This window comes from Chiloscyllium plagiosum, unplaced genomic scaffold (genome assembly GCF_037043375.1).
Source record: "Chiloscyllium plagiosum isolate Xiang-an unplaced genomic scaffold, Cpla_swu_hap1 HiC_scaffold_47, whole genome shotgun sequence".
In the NCBI taxonomy this organism is placed as follows: Eukaryota; Metazoa; Chordata; class Chondrichthyes; order Orectolobiformes; family Hemiscylliidae; genus Chiloscyllium; species Chiloscyllium plagiosum.
Window position 1 is genome coordinate 6,856,381 of NW_028270185.1, and position 18,388 is coordinate 6,874,768.

At 44.2% G+C, this 18,388-nt stretch overlaps 2 protein-coding genes across 5 annotated transcripts in view; one reads left to right on the forward strand and one right to left on the reverse strand.

The window, feature by feature from the left end:
- The window catches only part of ccdc61 (coiled-coil domain containing 61), a 37,706-nt gene extending 24,628 nt beyond the window's left edge, over positions 1–13,078 (forward strand). For 3 of the 4 annotated variants that reach the window (XM_043680816.2, XM_087984047.1, XM_087984048.1), the window contains exons 10-14: positions 159–295; positions 2,071–2,149; positions 4,141–4,204; positions 5,933–6,005; positions 8,391–13,078. In XM_043680816.2, the coding sequence (XP_043536751.2) occupies positions 159–295; positions 2,071–2,149; positions 4,141–4,204; positions 5,933–6,005; positions 8,391–8,542 (505 nt within the window). In that variant the 3' untranslated portion in view covers positions 8,543–13,078. The remainder of the gene's footprint in view (positions 1–158; positions 296–2,070; positions 2,150–4,140; positions 4,205–5,932; positions 6,006–8,390) is intronic. The other variant, XM_043680817.2, reaches the window with a different exon arrangement.
- Positions 13,079–14,215: 1,137 nt separating this feature from the next.
- opa3 (outer mitochondrial membrane lipid metabolism regulator OPA3) lies at positions 14,216–17,128 on the reverse strand. The gene is made up of 2 exons (XM_043680818.2): positions 16,970–17,128; positions 14,216–15,077 (listed from the first exon to the last, which is right to left on the reverse strand). The coding sequence occupies exons 1-2, from the start codon at positions 17,109–17,111 to the stop codon at positions 14,752–14,754; spliced, it is 468 nt and encodes a 155-aa protein (XP_043536753.1). The 5' UTR covers positions 17,112–17,128; the 3' UTR covers positions 14,216–14,751.
- Between the last annotated feature and the right edge of the window lie 1,260 nt (positions 17,129–18,388).

Sequence of the window (18,388 nt, forward strand, 5' to 3'; positions counted from 1 at the left end):
ATTTTTACTTTAAATAGTTCTTGGCCTCTCGAATTTTCACAGATTACTGCACGGGATAAATTTTTTTGTGTTTTAAATTAAGCCGAAGGATTTGCCCCGTGATGTAACCCTATCTCCCTCCATCTCCACCACTCTGTCTCCCTCTCTCCCCTCTGCAGCTTGAGGAGGATCTACAGGGGCATGAACCTCCTGACCGATGAGGAACGAGGAAGGTCGAAATCCAAGAACTGCTCCCGCGAAGGCAGTGCCAGCAAAGTACAAACAAGTGGTCACAGTCGTGGGCGGAGCTCATCGGGTAAGGGTATGGGCTGATCTTGGAAAAGCTGACAATCGGGTCCCACTTACACCGAGCCTGAATGTCAGGAAATTTTTCTACAACCAATTTGACCAAATTCAGGGGGACGAAATGAACCAGAATATGTTAGAAATTCTGTTAGCTTTTGTGAAAATGTTGGGAAGACTGAGAAATCTCTCCCACTTCAGAACTCTCGTCTTATGCAGTTTTGATGACGTTTTTAAATGTAATTAATTGGCTACCTCAAATTGGCCAGTAATACAATGAGAACAGGATGGAAGCAACGTGTGGTTATAGCTGGAAGTCATGGGAATTTGCTGTATGGGTTGCATTAGAGATACAAGTAGATCTTGAGTGTACCATAAAGATTCTTTTCTGAACCTTCTTGGGAACATAAGGTATATCGGCACAATTAGGCCATTCGACCCATCATGCCTGCCCCATCATTCGACTATGGCTGATATGTTTCTCAACCCTCTTCTCCTGCTTTTACCTTGTAACCCTTGATCCCCTTACTAATCAAGAACCTATCCATCTCTGTCTCAAAGACAGTCAATAACTTGGCCTCCACAACCTTCTGCAGCAATGGGTCCCACAGATTCACCACACTCTAGCTGAAGAAATTCTTCCTCCTCTCAGTTCTAAAGGGTTGTCCCTCCACTCTCAGGCTGTACCCTTGGATCCTAGTCTCTCCTATGAGGGGAAACATCTTCTCCACGTCCACTGTATCCAGGCCTCTCAGTATTCTGTAAGTTTCAATCAGATTGCCCCCAGTCCTTCCCAAGTGCAGACCCAGACTCCTCAAGCCCCTTATCCCTGGGATCATTCTTGTAAACCTCCCCTGGACCCCCTCCAAGGCCAGCACATTCGTCCTTTGGTAAGGGGCCCAAAACTGCTCTCAATATTCCAAAATTGACCAGAGCCTTATACAGCCTCAGCAGTAGATCCCTGTTTTTGTATTCTAGTCTAGTTGGTAGTGTTTGTCTGAATTCAGTGCTTGCAGCATAGTTTATTTGGATAATAAACTGATCAGCTTGTCAAAGTTGGTGATGGCCCTAAAGTAAACACAACGGTTGAGTCTGAGAATGCAGATGACAACATGTGAGGAATGATGAGAGAATGTTAAGCACTTTGACCTTTGAAGAGAAGTATTAAAGGCACCTAATAGATGTAGATGAAATATTAACTTGTTTGAAGAAATCTGCCAGGTCTTGGGGTTTGGGAGGGCAGGGAGTGTGTATCCAACGCTTGGAGATGTGCAGGAAGGAAGAGAGCAGGAGTCTGTGTGAAGTTATCTTTGCGCGTGTGTGTGTATACGCACGCACGCACACACACACCCCAATCCATCGATGCAGCATGAGCATAGGAAGCGGAGAGGTGACTTTATATCATGAGGGCATAGACAAGGTGAATAGCAAAGGTCTGTTCCCCAGGGTAAGGATGTCCAAAAGTAGAGAACATTGATTTAAGAACATAGGGAAAGGTTTAAAAGGCATCTGAGGGGCAACTTTTTCACACAGAAGGTGGTGCATTTGTTGAACAAAAGCCATTTGGACAGGTACATTGATAGGAAAAGTTTAGAGGAATATGGGCCAAACACAGGCAAATGGGACCAGTTCAGATTAGGTGACCTGGTTATTATGGACAAATGGACAAGTTAGGCTGAAGTGCCCTATGACTCAGTGTCCCTTCTGTACCTCTCGGGTTCAGGAATGGGTTGATTCCTCTGCGGCCCTTGTGATGTTACTGACCTTGTTGCATCTCCTATTGTGTAGCGGAATTTCACCGGAGCCGATTCTCCTCCGCAAGCTCACTCAGTGATTTTGAAGATAGCAGAGGACATGCCAAGTCAAGGTAGATATTTGACTCCGAGTGACCAGTGTTGTCAATCGCTTTGTTTAATGAATTGATTTTAAAGTTCTCTGGGCTGTTTGTGTGATCTCCAAATTAAGTTGCTCCTACCACCAACAATCACTGTTTGTGTGGGGTGGGGGAACCTGAAAATCTCCAACATGTCACAGGACCATAGGCTGCTGTCTCATTAGAGAAAGATGGCTGTGGATGAATTCAACCTAAGGATCGCCACATCTCTGGCAAAGTTGAGAAGACAAAGTCTTTGTGGTGTCTTCAGCCAGTACAGAAATGAATCTATTTTTGTCATCAGTTTGCATCATCAACCCACTTGGTTGTTTGACCACTCCAGCTTGCTGTGTCATTTAGTAAGGTCATGGCTGATCTAACTGTGGGCCTCAAGTTTTCCTGCCTGTCCTTTGTTAAAGATTGGTCTAATTCAGCCCAGAGTATGTTTACCAAACCAGTCTCCATTGCTCTCTGCTCTGGATGAGAATTCCAAAAAGGGGAGAGAATGGTCTCGTGGTACTAGCACTGAACTGTTAATCCAGAGAAATCCAGGGACACAGGTTCGAATCCCGCTACAGCAAATGGTGGAATTTGAATTCAACAATAAATCTGGAATTAAGAGTGTAATGATGACCATGAATCCATTGTCGATTCTCGGAAAATCCATCTGGCTCACAAATGTCCTTTTAAGGAAGGAAACTGCCATCCTTACCTGATCTAGCCTACATGTGATTCCAGTCCCACAGCAATGTGGTTGACTCTCTGCTGCCTTCTGGACAATTAGCAATGGGCATTAAATGCTGGCCTAGCCAGCAATGCCCTCCTCCTATGAATGAATTTTTTAAAAATATTAACAACCCCTTTTGAGAGAAGAGATCCATTTTCATCTTCTACAGGAGACTCCTTATCTTTAAAGTGTGCCCCCACTTGTAAATATTTGCCATGAGAGAAACCATTGTCCCCAACAACCTGTTAAGTTCAATAAGTTCACTTTGCATCCAAACACCCAACAGCTTGATCTGTCCTCTGTCATCAACCCCTGGTGCGGTGTGGTTTAGTATTCCAGCCTGATACCCTACTGACAATTGTACAATGTCTAAATAAAACCTCTGCACAGCTCCGGTTGTGAGTGTAAGACTTAACTCTTCAAATAGTGGTAGAGTTATCTCCCATGTCTACCTGAGCAGGTAGGCAGGGCCTCAGTTTGATCTCACATCTAAAAGATGACATTTCTAGTCATGTATTGCTTCCTCAGTACTGCACTCAGATTAGATGCTGTGAGGCTTGGACCCATGGCCTAGCAACTTGGAAACAGGAGTGTTCCAGCTGCAAAGATGCACTGTGACTGACTGACCAGCTTTTGACTGTGGTCCCAGATATTGTTAAAACATCAACCACAATCAGAAATCTGTAGTGACACACCAGTGTCCCAGTGATTGTAAAGGGTCACACTGTATGTTACAAGTAACCTGCCTTTTCTTTCTACCTCAAGAAAACTTACCGTGAACTAAACTTTCATAGAACTTGGATGTGTACATTGAATCTGTATTTTAATAACAATTGCAGGTCAAGGGTGAAAGAGCAGGGGAATACAACTAACTAGATAGCTCCGTCAGAAAGTTCAAGCACAATTTAGTTAATGGCCTTTGTGTTTAAGATGCTTTGTGTCAGATTCCAGGTTTACCTGTTCTGAAGAAGGGTCACTGGACTAGGAACATTAACTCTGCTTTCTCTCCACAGATGCTGCCAGACTTGCTGAGTTTCTCCAGCAATTTCTGGTTTTCTTTCAGGTTTATGATTCACTGGTCAGTCCTGATTTATTTGACCACTCAGTATAATTCAGGACACTCGCAGCACAGATGAGGAGTTGCAGATTTAATCACTCACTCTTGTTGAAACTTTACTAAAATATCCAGCAGTCTGTAACTAGTCTAAGAGAATAATGTTTTTTTTATTTTGCTCCTTGCTCCCCCCTCCAATAACAGATTGCAGAGAAGCAGGAAACCTAAACGGCCATTGGGATTGGCATCTTGGAGCAGTCCAAACTTGGTGAGTAGATTCCTGATCAACGGAAAGCCAGAATCCCACAAGTTATGTACCCTGTAATTTATAGAATGATTTTGCTTTGAACTCTGTCCACCAGTCAAACCATCCTCTACTGTGGACCATGTCTGAATGTGCTGCCGAAAACGGCTCTCATTGTCTCAGGATAACACTATTTCTAAAGGTTAAATTTCACAGTAGATAGTTAGAAACATTTGCAGTTTTATAGCGCCTTTAACAATCTCAGGATGTCCCAACTTTACAACTGATCATGTACATTGGAAGTGCTGTCACAGTTGTAATGTAAGGAACAGGGCTCACAGCACGCTCCCACAAACAATGATCATTCAACTTCTTGTATAGTGACGCTAATTGAGGTATAGTCCTGATGTTGACTCTTTGTGAGACGCACTTGTAAATTTCATCGCCTTCTCTCTGCTGTTCCTTCCCCATCTTTAGAGTCATAGAGATGTACAGCATGGAAACAGACCCTTTGATACAACTCATCTATGCCGACCAGGTATCCCAACCTAATCTAGTCCTATTAGCCAGTAATTGGCCCATATCCCTCTAAACCCTTCCTATTCAGATGCCTTTTAAATGTTGTTATAGTTTTAGATTTAGACTTTATCGGCACATGTACTGGTTAGGCCACTTTTGGAATGCTGTTCTAATCTCCCTGCTATAGAAAGGATGATGTGAAACATGAAAGGGTTCAGAAAAGATTTACAAGGATGTTGCCAGGGTTGGAGGGTTTGAGCTATAGGGAGAGGATGTATAGGCTGGGGCTGTTTTCCCTGGAGCATCAGAGGCTGAGGGGTGACCTTATAGAGGTTTATAAAATCATCATGAGGGACATGGATAGGGTAAATAGTCAAGGTCTTTTCCTTGGGGTAGGGGCATGCAAAACTAGAGGGCATAAGGTTAGGGTGAGAGGGGAAAGATATAAAAGGGACCTAAGGGGCAACTTATTCATGCAGAGGGTGGTGCATGTATGGAATGAGCTGCCAGAGGAAGTGGTGGAGGCTGGTACAATTACAACGTTAAACGGCATCTGGATGGGTATATGAATTGGAAGGGTTTAGAGGGATATGGGCCAGGTGCTGGCAATTGGGATTAGATTAATTTAGGAATATCTGGTCGGCGTGTTCGAGTTGGACCGAAGGGTCTGTTTCCGTGCTGTATGACTCTACTCAAGTACCGGAGTACTGTGAAAAATTTTCAATGTCACCACAAGTTCCACTCTTAGGTACAAGCTGCTAGGTACAAAAACGTAAGAACAAGGTAGAAAGAAATAAAGAAGAAAGTTAAAAGTTAAACATTACAGTCACTCTTAGCATTAAGTCAAAAAATAGAGAAATTAAGCTAAAACTTTAACCATTACAATCTATCTTAAATGCTTAGCCATGCTGGGACCACACTTAGTACAAGGACTCGATCTTTGGCACAAATGTAAGTGGACGGTTCAGTTAGGTGTGGGTGACAGACCGAATGCAGTCTCTCTTGGCACCAGTCCATTTCCTCCCTCCTGAGCCAGAATTCAAAATCCAACATAGTCTTGGTCCTGAGATGGCAGATTTTGAGAGAGCATACTGATGCTTGAAAGGAATGAATCTGTAGACCATCTAGAAAGGGAAGGGAACTGCAGCTAAATGGATCGAACTGGAGAGAGAGGCTGAGTGGCCTCCATTGTGCTGTGATTCAATGAAGTCTCAGCCTCTTTGTTTTTTCCAGCCTCAAAGAAAACCAAAAGCAAAGAAACGTTTAGCCAGCACCCCAACTAAACAAAACAAGGTATCTGACAAAGGTAAGCACATGATTCTATACAATGTAATAGTTCCTTGCACTGAACATCAGCGCGTTTAACATATTACAACATTCCAAGTTGCTTCATTGCAATAAAGAATTAAGTATTCCACCATCTCATATGGTCAAACATAGGGTCAACGGTGTAGGTTTGACATCTTGACATCAAAGTGGAGAGGGTTTAGGGAGGGAATTGCAGAGTTTAGGGCCCAGGCATTTGAAGGCACGGAATGATTAAAATCTCAAGAGGCTGGAGTTAAAGGAGTGCTGAGATCTCGGATGGTCATGAGCCTGGAGGAGGTTATAGAGATTAGGCCTGGGAAGGATATGAATACAAAAGTGAGGATTGGAGAACTGCAGTGTTGCTTTACTGAGAGCCAGTGTCGGTTGGCGAGCATAGGGATGATGGTGGAGTGGAATTTGACTTGGACAGCAGTGTGAGAGACCAGCCAAAACTGCATCGGAATAGTCCACTCAAAGTGGCAAAGGGATGAAGGACACTTTCAGTAGCAGGTGAGAGGAAATAGGAGAAAAGTCAGTTGATGTTTCAGGAATGAGAAGAAAATCTTGAGCAGAAGCCTAACTTTGAATCAATGTTACTCAGCTTGCGAACATTCAGTCACCAGGGAGAGGGATGGAGTCAGTAACTAGGGAATCTGGTCTCAAGCAGGAGCTAGAAACTTTTCTCCCCAGTGTTAAATTGGGCTGGAACCTCTCCCCAGTGTGAAGTTGGAGGAAATTTCTGCTGCTTCAAAGCTGAATGTTGGACAAGCAGCCTGATCATCTTTTGGCTAAGATTAAAACAAAATCCCAGAGAAACTCCACAGTTTAGCTTTAGCATGCTTGCCTTTATTGTTCACACCTTTGAGTATAAGAGTTGGAACATTGAGGTTGTACATGATGTTGGTGAGGCCTGTTCTGGAGCACTGTGTGCAGTCCTGGTCGCCCTGTTATGAGAAAGGACTTTGTTAAACTGGAGAGGGTTCAGAAGAGATTTACCAGGGAATGGAGGGTTTCTGTTATAGTGAGAGTCTGGATCTGCTGGGACTTTTCTCACTGGAGCGTAGGGGGTTGAGGGGTGACCTTTGTAGAGGTTTATAAAATCATGGGCGAATGGCAGGTGTCTTTTCTCTAGGGTGGGGCATTTCAATACTGGGGGCATACTTTTAAGGTGAAAGGAGAAAGATTTAAAAAGACATAATGGACAATTTGTTTTTTTACACAGAGGGTAATCTGTATGTAGAATGAGCATCCAGAAAAAGTGTCAGATGCAAGTACAGTTACAATGTTTAAAAGTACATGAATAAAAAGTGTTTGGAGGGATATGGTCCGAGTGCGGGCAGGTGGGGCTAGTTTAGTTTGGGATTATGGTTGGTATGGGCTGGTTGGACCGAAAGGTCTGTTCCTGTGCTGTTTTACTCTGTGGTTCTGGAGAGAGAAACGTTTCAAGTCCAGTATGATTCTTCTTCAGAGCTTATCAGTTTGAGTCACACTGTGTTCTTCACAGATGCTACCAGACCTGCTCAGTTTCTCTGTCACTTCCTGTATTTATGTAAGTTTTCCAATATCTGCAGCATTTGGCTTTTATTTGAGCGATAACTTCAGCAAGTGAACAATTGAAGGGGTGATGGTGGGTGCCGTTGGTGTCAGTGTGAAATGTGTTTTTGCCAAAGGACAGCGTGTGGATGAGAAATGGGAGGGGATTGAGGATAGATTACAGCGTGCCACAGAACGGACGGAGAAAAGCATTCAGGTGGGGAGTGCCTGAATCATAGAGGGAGTGCCCCCCCTAGGTGGTGAAATATCTCTTAAGCTCATTGTAGATCAGGAATACTGGTTTTGTGCATCTTACAAATAATGTACAAATTCGGAGCAGTAGGCTATTCAGTATGATCACTGCTGATTTGATTGTGGTCTCAGCTTCACTTTCCTGCCTACCTCCAGTACACTTTGACCCCATCCGCCCCCATTGCTATTAGGGGAAGACGTCCATAGATTCAGACCCTCTGAGAGTCAACGTTCCTCCTTATCTCCACCCTTTGTTTTTAAACTGCATCCCCTAGTTCCAATCTCTCCGTCAAAGGGAGACACCTTTTTTTTTAGCCCGGACCAGTCTGTTCAGGATCTTGTATGTCTCAATAATGTCACCTCTCGTTCTCTTAAAATCGATCGATACAGGCTGAACTTAATCCAACCTTTTCCTCGTACATTAACTGCCAAGAGTGAACCCTCTCTGAGCCGCTTCCAATACAATAATGTCCTAAGGAGGCTGAAGCTGTACACAGTACTCCAGATGTGGTGTCCCCGACCCCCTGTACGCCTGTAGCGAATCATGCCGACATTTACATTCCATTCCTCTTGCTATAACCTGAACCCCTGATTTCAGCCCCACTGCTGGGTGCAAGATTCCTGTTGGAGAGCAAGAAGAACCGGGCGAAGGAGCCGTCGGCCGTGCAGATGTGGTGCGGAAACTACCTGGCTCAGCAAGTGTGCAAGCAGAGGAACAAAGTAGTGTTTATGTGTTTAGCACAACTCTGATACCGAGTTGGATTTCCAAAGGTGGAATCGTCTAAAAGCCTTTCTTCCCCCACTCCCTCCAGAAAATTATCTAGACTCGTGCGACCTTTCTGAAATCGATGCCAGGCTCAACGCGTTGCAGGAGTACATGGAGAAGCTTGGCGCACGGACCGAGTGAGCTGAGGAGCAGATCCTTCCGGCGGGTGCTGTATGACAAACTGAGGGCACGGGAGGGGACGGAGGGCAGGGTGAGGCAGGAGCGTGTGGGCACAGACACAACCTGCCCGACACCACCCGTGTAGCCCAGGTCAGAAGCAGCCAACCTGCATGTGCTAAACCGGCCCTCCTTTTCTCAGACCAGATGGAAGAACTGAATGACTAGATTTGTTTGCTGCAGATAGGAATTTTCTTTTGTTTTTTATATAGAAAATAGGATAAGTTTCTGGACAATCGGTGAGAGTTGTCACCTTTGTGTGACTATTACACTATTTGATAAACCTCTTGGCCAAAATGCAACACTATAGAATGATTAACCGAGATTGTTGTGTGTCTGGAGCTGGTTTTGACGAGGTGTAACCAATTTCTCGCCAGTTGACTATCCTGGTAGTTCCTCACTTGGGAGATCGCAACCAGTGGCTGGTGAAAATGGACTCCCAAACTTTTCACATGAAGTCAGAAAGTCACAACACCAGAGTTAAAAATCACAACACCAGGTTATAGTCCAACAGGTTTAATTGAAAGCACAAGCTTTTGGATGAAGGAGCAGCACTCTGAAAGCTAGTGTGCTTCCAATTAAACCTGTTGGACTATAACCTGGTGTTGTGTGATTTTTAATTTTGTATATCCCAGTCCAACACTGGCATCTCCAAAACACACCAGGTTATAGTCCAACAGGTTTATTTCAAAACACAAGCTTTCAAAGCTCAGCCCACGAAGGGTTCAAAAGCTTGTGATTTCAAATAAACCTGTTGGACTGAACCTGATGTCGTGTGACTTTTGACCTTGACCACCCAGTCCAACACTGGCACCTCCACATCGTTTTCACATGAATACAGATTGTGGTTCTCCCCAGTGTCCTGTACAATATTCAGAGAGCTGTATGAAGTAACTGAGTGCTAGATTCCCTGTTTGTAATTCCCATATCAGACCAGCGCAGACATTCGAGCATCACAGGGCAGAAGACACACATGGTTGTCCAATGAACTAAATGTGGTCTAGGGATAAGGAGTCAGTCACTTAGCCCCTTGCTCCTTACTCATCATTCCTTGAGTTCTTGTCTGAGCTGCAACTGAGCTCCACTTGCCTTCCTTTGACTCCTATTCATGCCTTTGGCCAACAGACTAAATTTGATTCATAATTAATAATGGATTTAGCTAGCGCTTGTTGCTGTCTTTGGAAATGAGTTCCAAACCTCTATCTTCACTCTTTGCCTATTGTTTCATAATTTTATCTCTTCTGCTTTCTGACCTTCTCATTGTTCTACAGTGCCTCCAGCTGCCTACCTATGGCATAAAACCCATCCTATTTCTACCACCCTTTTCATACTGAAGAGGAACCGCACTCAACCCTCCGTGTTGACTCTGTTTCTCTCTCAACACACGCCACCAGACCTGCTGAGTTTCTCTGGCACTTTGGCAGGCGATGAACGATAGAAAATGAAAAGTGTTTCTTGATTCCACTCCTGAAAGGTCTGGCTGCAGCACCAAAAAAAAAACATAAGGCAGAATAACTTTACAATGGTGCCGTGTACCTAACAATTAACTGATATCAAGAGTAGGCCATTCAGCCCTTTGAGCCTGCTGTGCCGTCTTAGATCATGGCTGATTTACCTCAAAGCTATTTTCTCTTGAAACCTATGGATTTCTGTCTTGAAACTACTTAAGTGTTTGGGCCTCCAACCTTCTGAGGTCAAGAATTCCAAAGATTTACTAACCCCGAGAGTGAATAAATCCCCCCCCCCTTTACTGTGAAACTGAGACCCACAGCCAGTGAAACATTCTTTCTACATCCACACGGTTGAGTCCTTTTAAGAATTTTGTAAGTTTCCGTGAGATTGGGCCTGTTTTCTTCAGAGGCAATCTCTCCTATTATAAAGAAAGACTATTTAATCAGAATGATTTGTCCCTATTTTAGCATCAACTTATTTATTTAATACTTACAACATTTTCGCTCCATATCTACAAGTTCATTTTTGAAGGATTCCTGAGTATCATTTCAAAATTTACCCATAGCAGTTTCCACTGATGCCTGTTAAGAGTGGAATAAGAACAGGAAGAGGCCATTCAGCCCCTTAAGACATGCAATATGATCATGGCTAATCCAACACTCCTCACGTCCACAATCCTGCCCTTTCCCTGTAACCCTTGATTTCCCCTACTGATCAAGAATCTCTCTCTCTCTCTCTCTCTCAGCCTTAAAGCAGCAATTTAAGTAATAGTTGGTATTTAGCCTTTTTTATTCCCTTCAACATTCTTTTGCTCTGCAGTAAGATTACCACTCAAGACTTTTTGGCCAACTGAGACCTTTCACTCTTAAGAATCAGGTGCATGATTTCTAAAGTGACTTTGCCTGAATGCTCTCTGTATTTGTAGATTATGCAGCTTTCTGTTTGTTTCTATTTTCCCTGTTTCACCTCTTGAAATCTCTCTCAAACCAGTTGCACAGCAACACTTGAGAAATCTTTGCTGTTTTTAATCTTGTCTGTGACTTTCAGATGACCCTCCCCTGTGCTGCTTGTGTAATGATGTCTGGAGAATTGCAGACTGACCAGCTACTGTGGATTTTGACCTAGTCAGTTCATGTCCATTTTTAAACATGTTTTTATTAATTTTTTTTTACTTAATTTTGAGGTAAATGTAATGGCAAACTGGATGTAATTCAAGAGTGAAATGTGTTTGTGGGAAATTTGTGGTGTCTTGTGAAATCTGGTTCTGAATTATCAGCTCGGGGCATGAGGAGGTCATTCAGTCCCTTGTGCCTGCTCCACTGTACAGTAAGATTGTGGCTGATCTTATCAGGTCCAAAGTTCCACTTTCCTGTCTCGCCACTAAACTAAGAAATCCATCCAACTCGCCCTTAAATAAATTCAGCCTTTGCTGTTTTCCGGGGATGGCCTGGGATGTGTTGACGGTACCCCTGGGTGACTAAAACTTGCAACAGTGCCACAGTTTCTGCTGCCATCTGTATGACGTTGTGACCAATGCTTGCAAATACTGTGCTTTTTTTTTATTTCCAGTGGCTAAATTCTCACAACTTGATACAATGCTTCAGATTTAGTTTGAGGAATCCATTTTTACGATCCATTTTTATTTTAGCGTTTGTTTTGGTTTGGGTTCCGGTGAGCTCAATCCCAGTTAGTCGTCAAATTCATTTCCTCACTATCAACTAATACGGTGCTGTTGAGGATAGCAGGAACCTTTTGTAATACTGAGAGTTTTACCTGTGCCACACTGAGCTGGATGTTGAAGCTGTAACTTGTGGATGACTTAGTAACCTCCTTGCTGTAGCTCTCCTACATCCCAATCTTGAATTAAAAAACTCAATGCTCAATCAGCATCCAAAACTAATAGTGCAGTTGATATTCTGACCATTTGGTTTCAGACACCTTTTGATATCAGACTTGCAGCTGTGTCTGATTTTCACCAAGGCAGCTTTAACCTATAGCAAAGGTTATTTCGTACTTAATGAGGTATGAGTAGTGCATAGTTACTACAAAGCTGGTAGTTTAAAAGTGAGGTGGAAGGTGCTTATTTTAGTTGTAGGTTCAGTGGCCATCCTATGGTCATAATTAAACTGCTTCTTACTTCAGACTCAGCATTAATTTCTGCAGCTCTTCCTTAGTCCATCGCCACCATCAACAGGAAGAGTGATAAAGATTTGGCAGACAGCTACAATTTACTGTTGTCCTTAAGCATGCTTGGTGGGCAAGCCTACTGTTACTAGGCTTCATTATATTCCAGTTTTAAAACATCACATTGTCATCAATAGATTTTATTTATAATTATTTTACAATGTTTTGTAAATAAATCTTTTATTACAAGATAAGTGGGCATTCCAGTCATTAAAGCAAAGATCACACTGCTAAGCTGAGACCATACACACACTCGCAGATCTCTGTCTACTGCCACATGACACTCCACACCTGGCCTTTGCAATCTTGGAATGAGCAGAGATTGCTGGGGGAGGGATGGACGGAGAAGCTGAGAGGGTCACAGTCTAATGTCAAGAGTCAAGTAACCATTGCTTTTTCTAAAAAAAAATGCAGGAGCCAAAGTCCTACTGGACCATAGGTACACAGTCACATCGAAGTGAGAGAGAACTGGTGGTGGTTTAACCTGAGTTACTATGGTTCAGGCTAGGGGAAGTGGTTGAGAAGGAGAAGCCTTCATGGTAACTTCAGCTAGTGTAGGAATTGAACCTATGCTGTTGACATCACTATCACAGACCAGTGTTTGCCACTGAAAGGTAGCATCTCCAACACTGTACCAGTGACACAGTACTGTACTGGGAGTATTAGTCAAACGTACTATGCTCCAGTCTCTCTGAATTGGGACTTGATGTACAGGCAAGTGAGCTTTCCTCTAAGCCACATTTGGCCTGCATGTGAAATTTGGAGGTACACCACACTAGCCATTTTAACAGGGCCACACCACTCCCAGCCACTGTAATGCTGATGAAACTGTAACACTTTAGTCCATTTGTACAATTGTATCATTACAAGTGACAATTTGGCCTTCACAAATTTATTCTAGATGTGAAAACATCTTAATGAAGCCAATGCTGAATACTCAAGTGTATTTTCAATAAAACAGTGGTACTTGAGAAAGTGGTCATAGAGCAAGCATAATTCTAAATCAACTGACATGACTACAAAGTGCTGAGTCTCCCTGCATCATGTTGCCAATTTGAGAACCAAGCTAAAATGGTTTAAATACACCCTTAATTCATTACCCCAGGCAGACACCTAACATTTACTCAAGCATCACCCACCTTCGAACACTCCTGGGATTAAACCACAGATTCAGAAAGGCCTTTTTTGCCGCAGTGAGTTTGCACAGCTCAACTTGATGTTGTACATCTATGTACTTCAGCAAAATATTAATATTGTGGCAGGATTGAGGAGAAAGGTACAGGGGAGGAACCTCAATCCGTTCCCACCAACAAAAAAAAAACATGCTACAGTTAATAGAATGGAAACCAAATTCAGCCCTTTACTGCTGAAATTTATAACTCCATCAGAAATGAAGAAACATGATCAACTTTTTACTTGTAAATAATCACTGGCTCGGACACTAACACCAGGTGAGTCTAACTGCAATATAAGATCAGGAGGTGGGATACTAAGGGCAGACATCCGTTCCCTGTCTGAAGCTGTTGGGGTGCCATGTCATTTCTTTACATAAATTTGCATTTGGTATCCCTTTAAAATTTTACCCATTGTCTTGTTACTGGACATATTTAGCATACTGTTAAAAGATTGCAAGAAAGAAAAGTCACAGTTCATCCTAATGGTGTGAGATGTATGTTTCTTGTCATTGTCCAGTCTTAAAATCTTTAATACATCCTCTGTTCCAGGCGTACACAGAACTAAAATGCAGACAGGAACATAAACTCAAATGTGGCAACGTTGCATGTTGAGAAATACACTGTTTGGCCAAAATTCCCAAAGACAATAGTGTTTTCCAGGCAGTGGACGCTATTATGGACGAGACAGAGAGACTTGCTTTACTCAAACAAGGCAAGTCAGGGTGACACTGGTTCCCAAAGGCAGTTTCTGCAAGGCACTGTTATGAGTCTATCATTCCTTCCAGCTGATGGTTCTTCCCGTGTGAAGTCGCTACGTGGCATGAAACTGAGAATGAAACCAGGGAATGGTTTGACGCAACCTGGCAAAATTTAAACTCATGATTGCCAAACTGTTACAGGGGTTCCAAGGCACACACGCTGTGATAGCCCAAACAATGGTTTATACAGCCATGAATTCGAACAAAAGTACAAACAGGACTAAGGAATTTACAGCATCAACGTGTGTGCATGTCAAAATTGGAGGTATTTATAGCAGGCAAGTGATTAGTCTTCAGTGCTCAAACCCCCCCTGCTCCCACATCCCAATATAGCAGGACTCACTTGGAAGAGTTTTTTAAAACCCAAGCAGTTGTCTGAACTGGGGGCAACTTTCATCCCCATCAAGGAGTTTTTTTTTCCCAACCGTCAAACCTCGGCTCAGAGTGCTACTTCGAGGGCTGAGGGAGTGAGTGGATAAGACGATTGTTTTCTCGGATCCGGGCATCAAGTTCCTCGATAGTCAGGGAGAGCTGGGCAACCTGCTCCTGCAGGTTCTGCAGCGTGCTATTCAGTTCCTCCTCTTTTCTTGCCGCGTTGGTGGACTGCCTCATGTACTCGGCAAAGATGCAGGCGCCTCCGATGAAGAATACAATGCCCTCTCCCAGAAGCTCAGCGCCCAGTTCTGCTGCAACCTCCTCGCTCAAGGGTTGCACCATACCACTTTTGAACCCCATGATCCTCATCTTGGTTTTCATTTCAATCCAGTGATAGGCTGCAACAGAAAGGCCACCAGGTCAGGTTGCAGTCTCTATCTCAACATCTGTTACAGGACTTCTGCTGCCTCCCGAACAGTCCATCTCCAACACCTAGTTGACTTTCTATCCCCAGACTGTGCTAAATTCACCTCCATCACCAAAGGCTATGCACACCATGACTGACATTCCACATTCTAGTTAAAACCAACTAGAGCTTCTGCTTGCAATCACTATCCAATCATGCCCTTCCCCAGATCTTGCTTGAAGGTATGTATACTCGATCAAATTTACCTATGATGCCCTCTGTGGTTGAACAGCTAGCCAACTTTCAAAATTCTACCTTGGGCAATTAGAGCTGAAACAGAGCCCTGGCAGATGGGAACGTTATCAGCATTTTGGGTGTTGAAGTCAATCAAGGAGTGCATGCACAAATTATTCCTTTCACCGCCCTATCTGAAATTACAGCTTTCCTGAGGAGAATCTGTTGAAGGGCCCAAATCCAGTGAAATTGACAGTAACTCGTAGCAGTCCATTCCTATGTGGCCAGATTCACAACTCCAAAGCCTGCCTATCAATTACCCTCACCACCTTATTTACCCCGTCCCCTGCACTCTTACTTTCCATTGCTCCCACCAATTCACAGCTTCCCCGTCACAACCACATCCCCCTTTCCTCAGACCCTCTCATCCATTCCCCACCCCAACAAACCTTCACCCTTCCCTCCTCTCCCCTTGAATCTATCTTTAGTGACTTGGCCTCCATAGCCTTCTGTATCCTAGAGCTGTACAGCATGGAAATTGACCTATATCCCTTTAAATCCTTCCTATTCATTTTAAATGTAACTGTGAGAGCCTCCCCCACTTCCTCTGGCAGCTCATTCAATACATGTGAAATGAATGAAAACATTCATTCTGTATGAAAACATTCCCCCTCAAGTCCCTTTCAAATCTTTCCCCTCTCACCTTAAATCTATGCTTTCTATTTTTGGACTCTGCTACCCTGGGGAAAAATTTGTCTATTAGCCCTATCCATGTCCATCATGATTTTATAGCCTCTATAAAGGTCACCCTCAGCCTCCGACGCTCCAGGGAAAACAGCCCCAGCCTGTTCAGCCTCTCCCTGTAGCTCAAATCCTCCAACCCTAGCAACATCCTTGTAAATCTTTCCTGAACCCTTTCAAGTTTCACAACTTCTTTCCGATAGGAAGGAGACCAGAATTGCACGCAATATTCCAACAGTGGCCTAACCAATGCCCTGTACAGCCGCAACATGACCTCCCAACTCCAGTACTCAATACTCTGACCAACAAAGGAAAGTGTACCATATGCTTTCCTTCATTCTTCCCATCAACCAACTTGGTCATACCCACCAACTGTGTTCGCCTATCTCTACCTCACCGCCCTACCCCTCTCCCCACCCTTTTATCTGCAGTTCCCCATACCTCTAACCTCAGTCCTGAAGAAGGGATATACCCAGAATGTTGACTCCTGGAGCAGCCTGCCTTGCTGTGTTCTCCCAGCCTCCTGCCTGTCTACCTTGGATTCCAGCATCTGCAGGGTTTTATTTTTGTCTCTTCTCTATTCTATCTAGTCCACTTTCAAGGTATTATTAAACAGAGTGAAAATGCTCAGGGAGCCTGTACTGATGCGATGGGCTGAGTGGCCTCCTGCACCATTCTATAGTGGTTCCTCTCTCAAGCCTCAAAGTGACATTCACCAGGAACCACCTCCCTCCCCCAGCTGTCGATCAACGCCACCGACAACGTGATTGGTCAAGGCGCCGGTCCTGCGGCCCCCATTGGCCGGATGGCTGTCTGTCACCGACGGCGGAGGGGAGGCTTCCGGCGATCAGGCCCCGCCCCCTCACCGAGCGGCCTACCCGCTTCAGGCTGAGTCGCTGCCTCACTCACCCTGCGCCGGCGGCAAGCAGACATAACGCTTAAAGAACTCATTCCTCCGGGCGTTAGCCTTGATGGAGTTGGCGAGCGGTCGGCTGACCTGGCGGATCCCGAGCATCAGCAGCTTGGCGATGGGGAACGCGCCGACCACCATGGCGACCGCCTTCGTCACTTCCGCAGGACACGTCCCGCCCTCACGATGACGTCATTCGAGCCGCCCCTTGTGACGTTACATCACCCATAAAACGTCATTCTCTTAAAGGGCTAGTGCCCAACACTCCATCCTTTACAACAATAAAGTCCATTTGTTAACATAACCTTTGATAATCATCACTTAAGACCATAAGATATTGGAGCGGAAGTTAGGCCATTCAGCCCATTGAGTCTGCTCCTCCATTCAATCATGGCTGATAAGTTTCTCAACCCCATTTTCCCACTTTCTCCCTGTAGCCCTTGATCCTCTTGACAATCAAGAACCTATCTATCTCAGTCCTAAATATACTCCATGACCTGGCCTCCACAGCCTTCTGTGGCAGTGAATTCCATAGATTCACCATTGTCTGGCTGAATAATTTTCACTTTATTTCCAATCTGAAAGGTCTTCCCTTTACTGTAAGGCTGTGCCCTCAGGTCTTAATATTTCCTACCAATGGAAACATCTTCCCAACATCCGCTCTGTCTAGGCCATTCAGTATTCTGCATATTTCAATTAGATCCCCTCCTTCTAAACTCCATCGAGTATAGACTCAGAGTCCTCTAGCGTTCCTCATGTGTTAAGCTATTCTTTCCTGGGACCATTCTCGTGAATCTCCTCTGAACACGCTCCAGGGCCAGTACATCCTTCCTGAGACATGGGGCCCGAAACTGCGCACAATACTCCAAATGTGGTCTGACCAGAGCCTTAGAGAGCCTCAGAAGTACATACCTGCTTTTATGTTCAAGTCCTCTCAAAATAAATACCATCATTGCATTTGACTTCCTAACTACTGACTCAAGTTGCAAGTTTACCTTGAGTGGATCCTGGACTAGAACACCCAAGTCTCTTTGCACTTCAGACTTATGAATTTTCTTCCCTTTAGAAAATACTCCATTCCTCTATTCTTCCTACCAAGATGCATGACCACACACTTTCCCACATTGTACTCCATCTGCCACTTATTTGCCTGCTCTCCTAACCTGTACAAATCCTTCTGCAGCCTCCCAGTCTCCTCAATGCTACCTGCCCCTCTTCCTATCTTTGTATCATCTGCAAACCTAGCCAGAATTCCCTCAGTTCCTTCATCTTGATCATTAATGTCTAAAGTGAACCCAACACTGAACCTTGTGGAACACCACTTGTCACTGGCTGCCATACTGAGAAGGACCCTTTTATCCCCATTGTCTGCTTTCTGCCAGACAGCAAAGCTTCTATCCATGCTAGCACCTTGCATT

Coding starts and splice junctions, on each gene's coding strand:
- opa3 (XM_043680818.2), bottom strand. CDS start 17,111: ATGGTGGTCGGCGCGTTCCCCATCGCCAAGCTGCTGATGCTCGGGATC. Junction 15,078..16,969: donor CTGCTTGCCGCCGGCGCAGG/GTGAGTGAGGCA, acceptor TTTCTGTTGCAG/CCTATCACTGGATTGAAATG.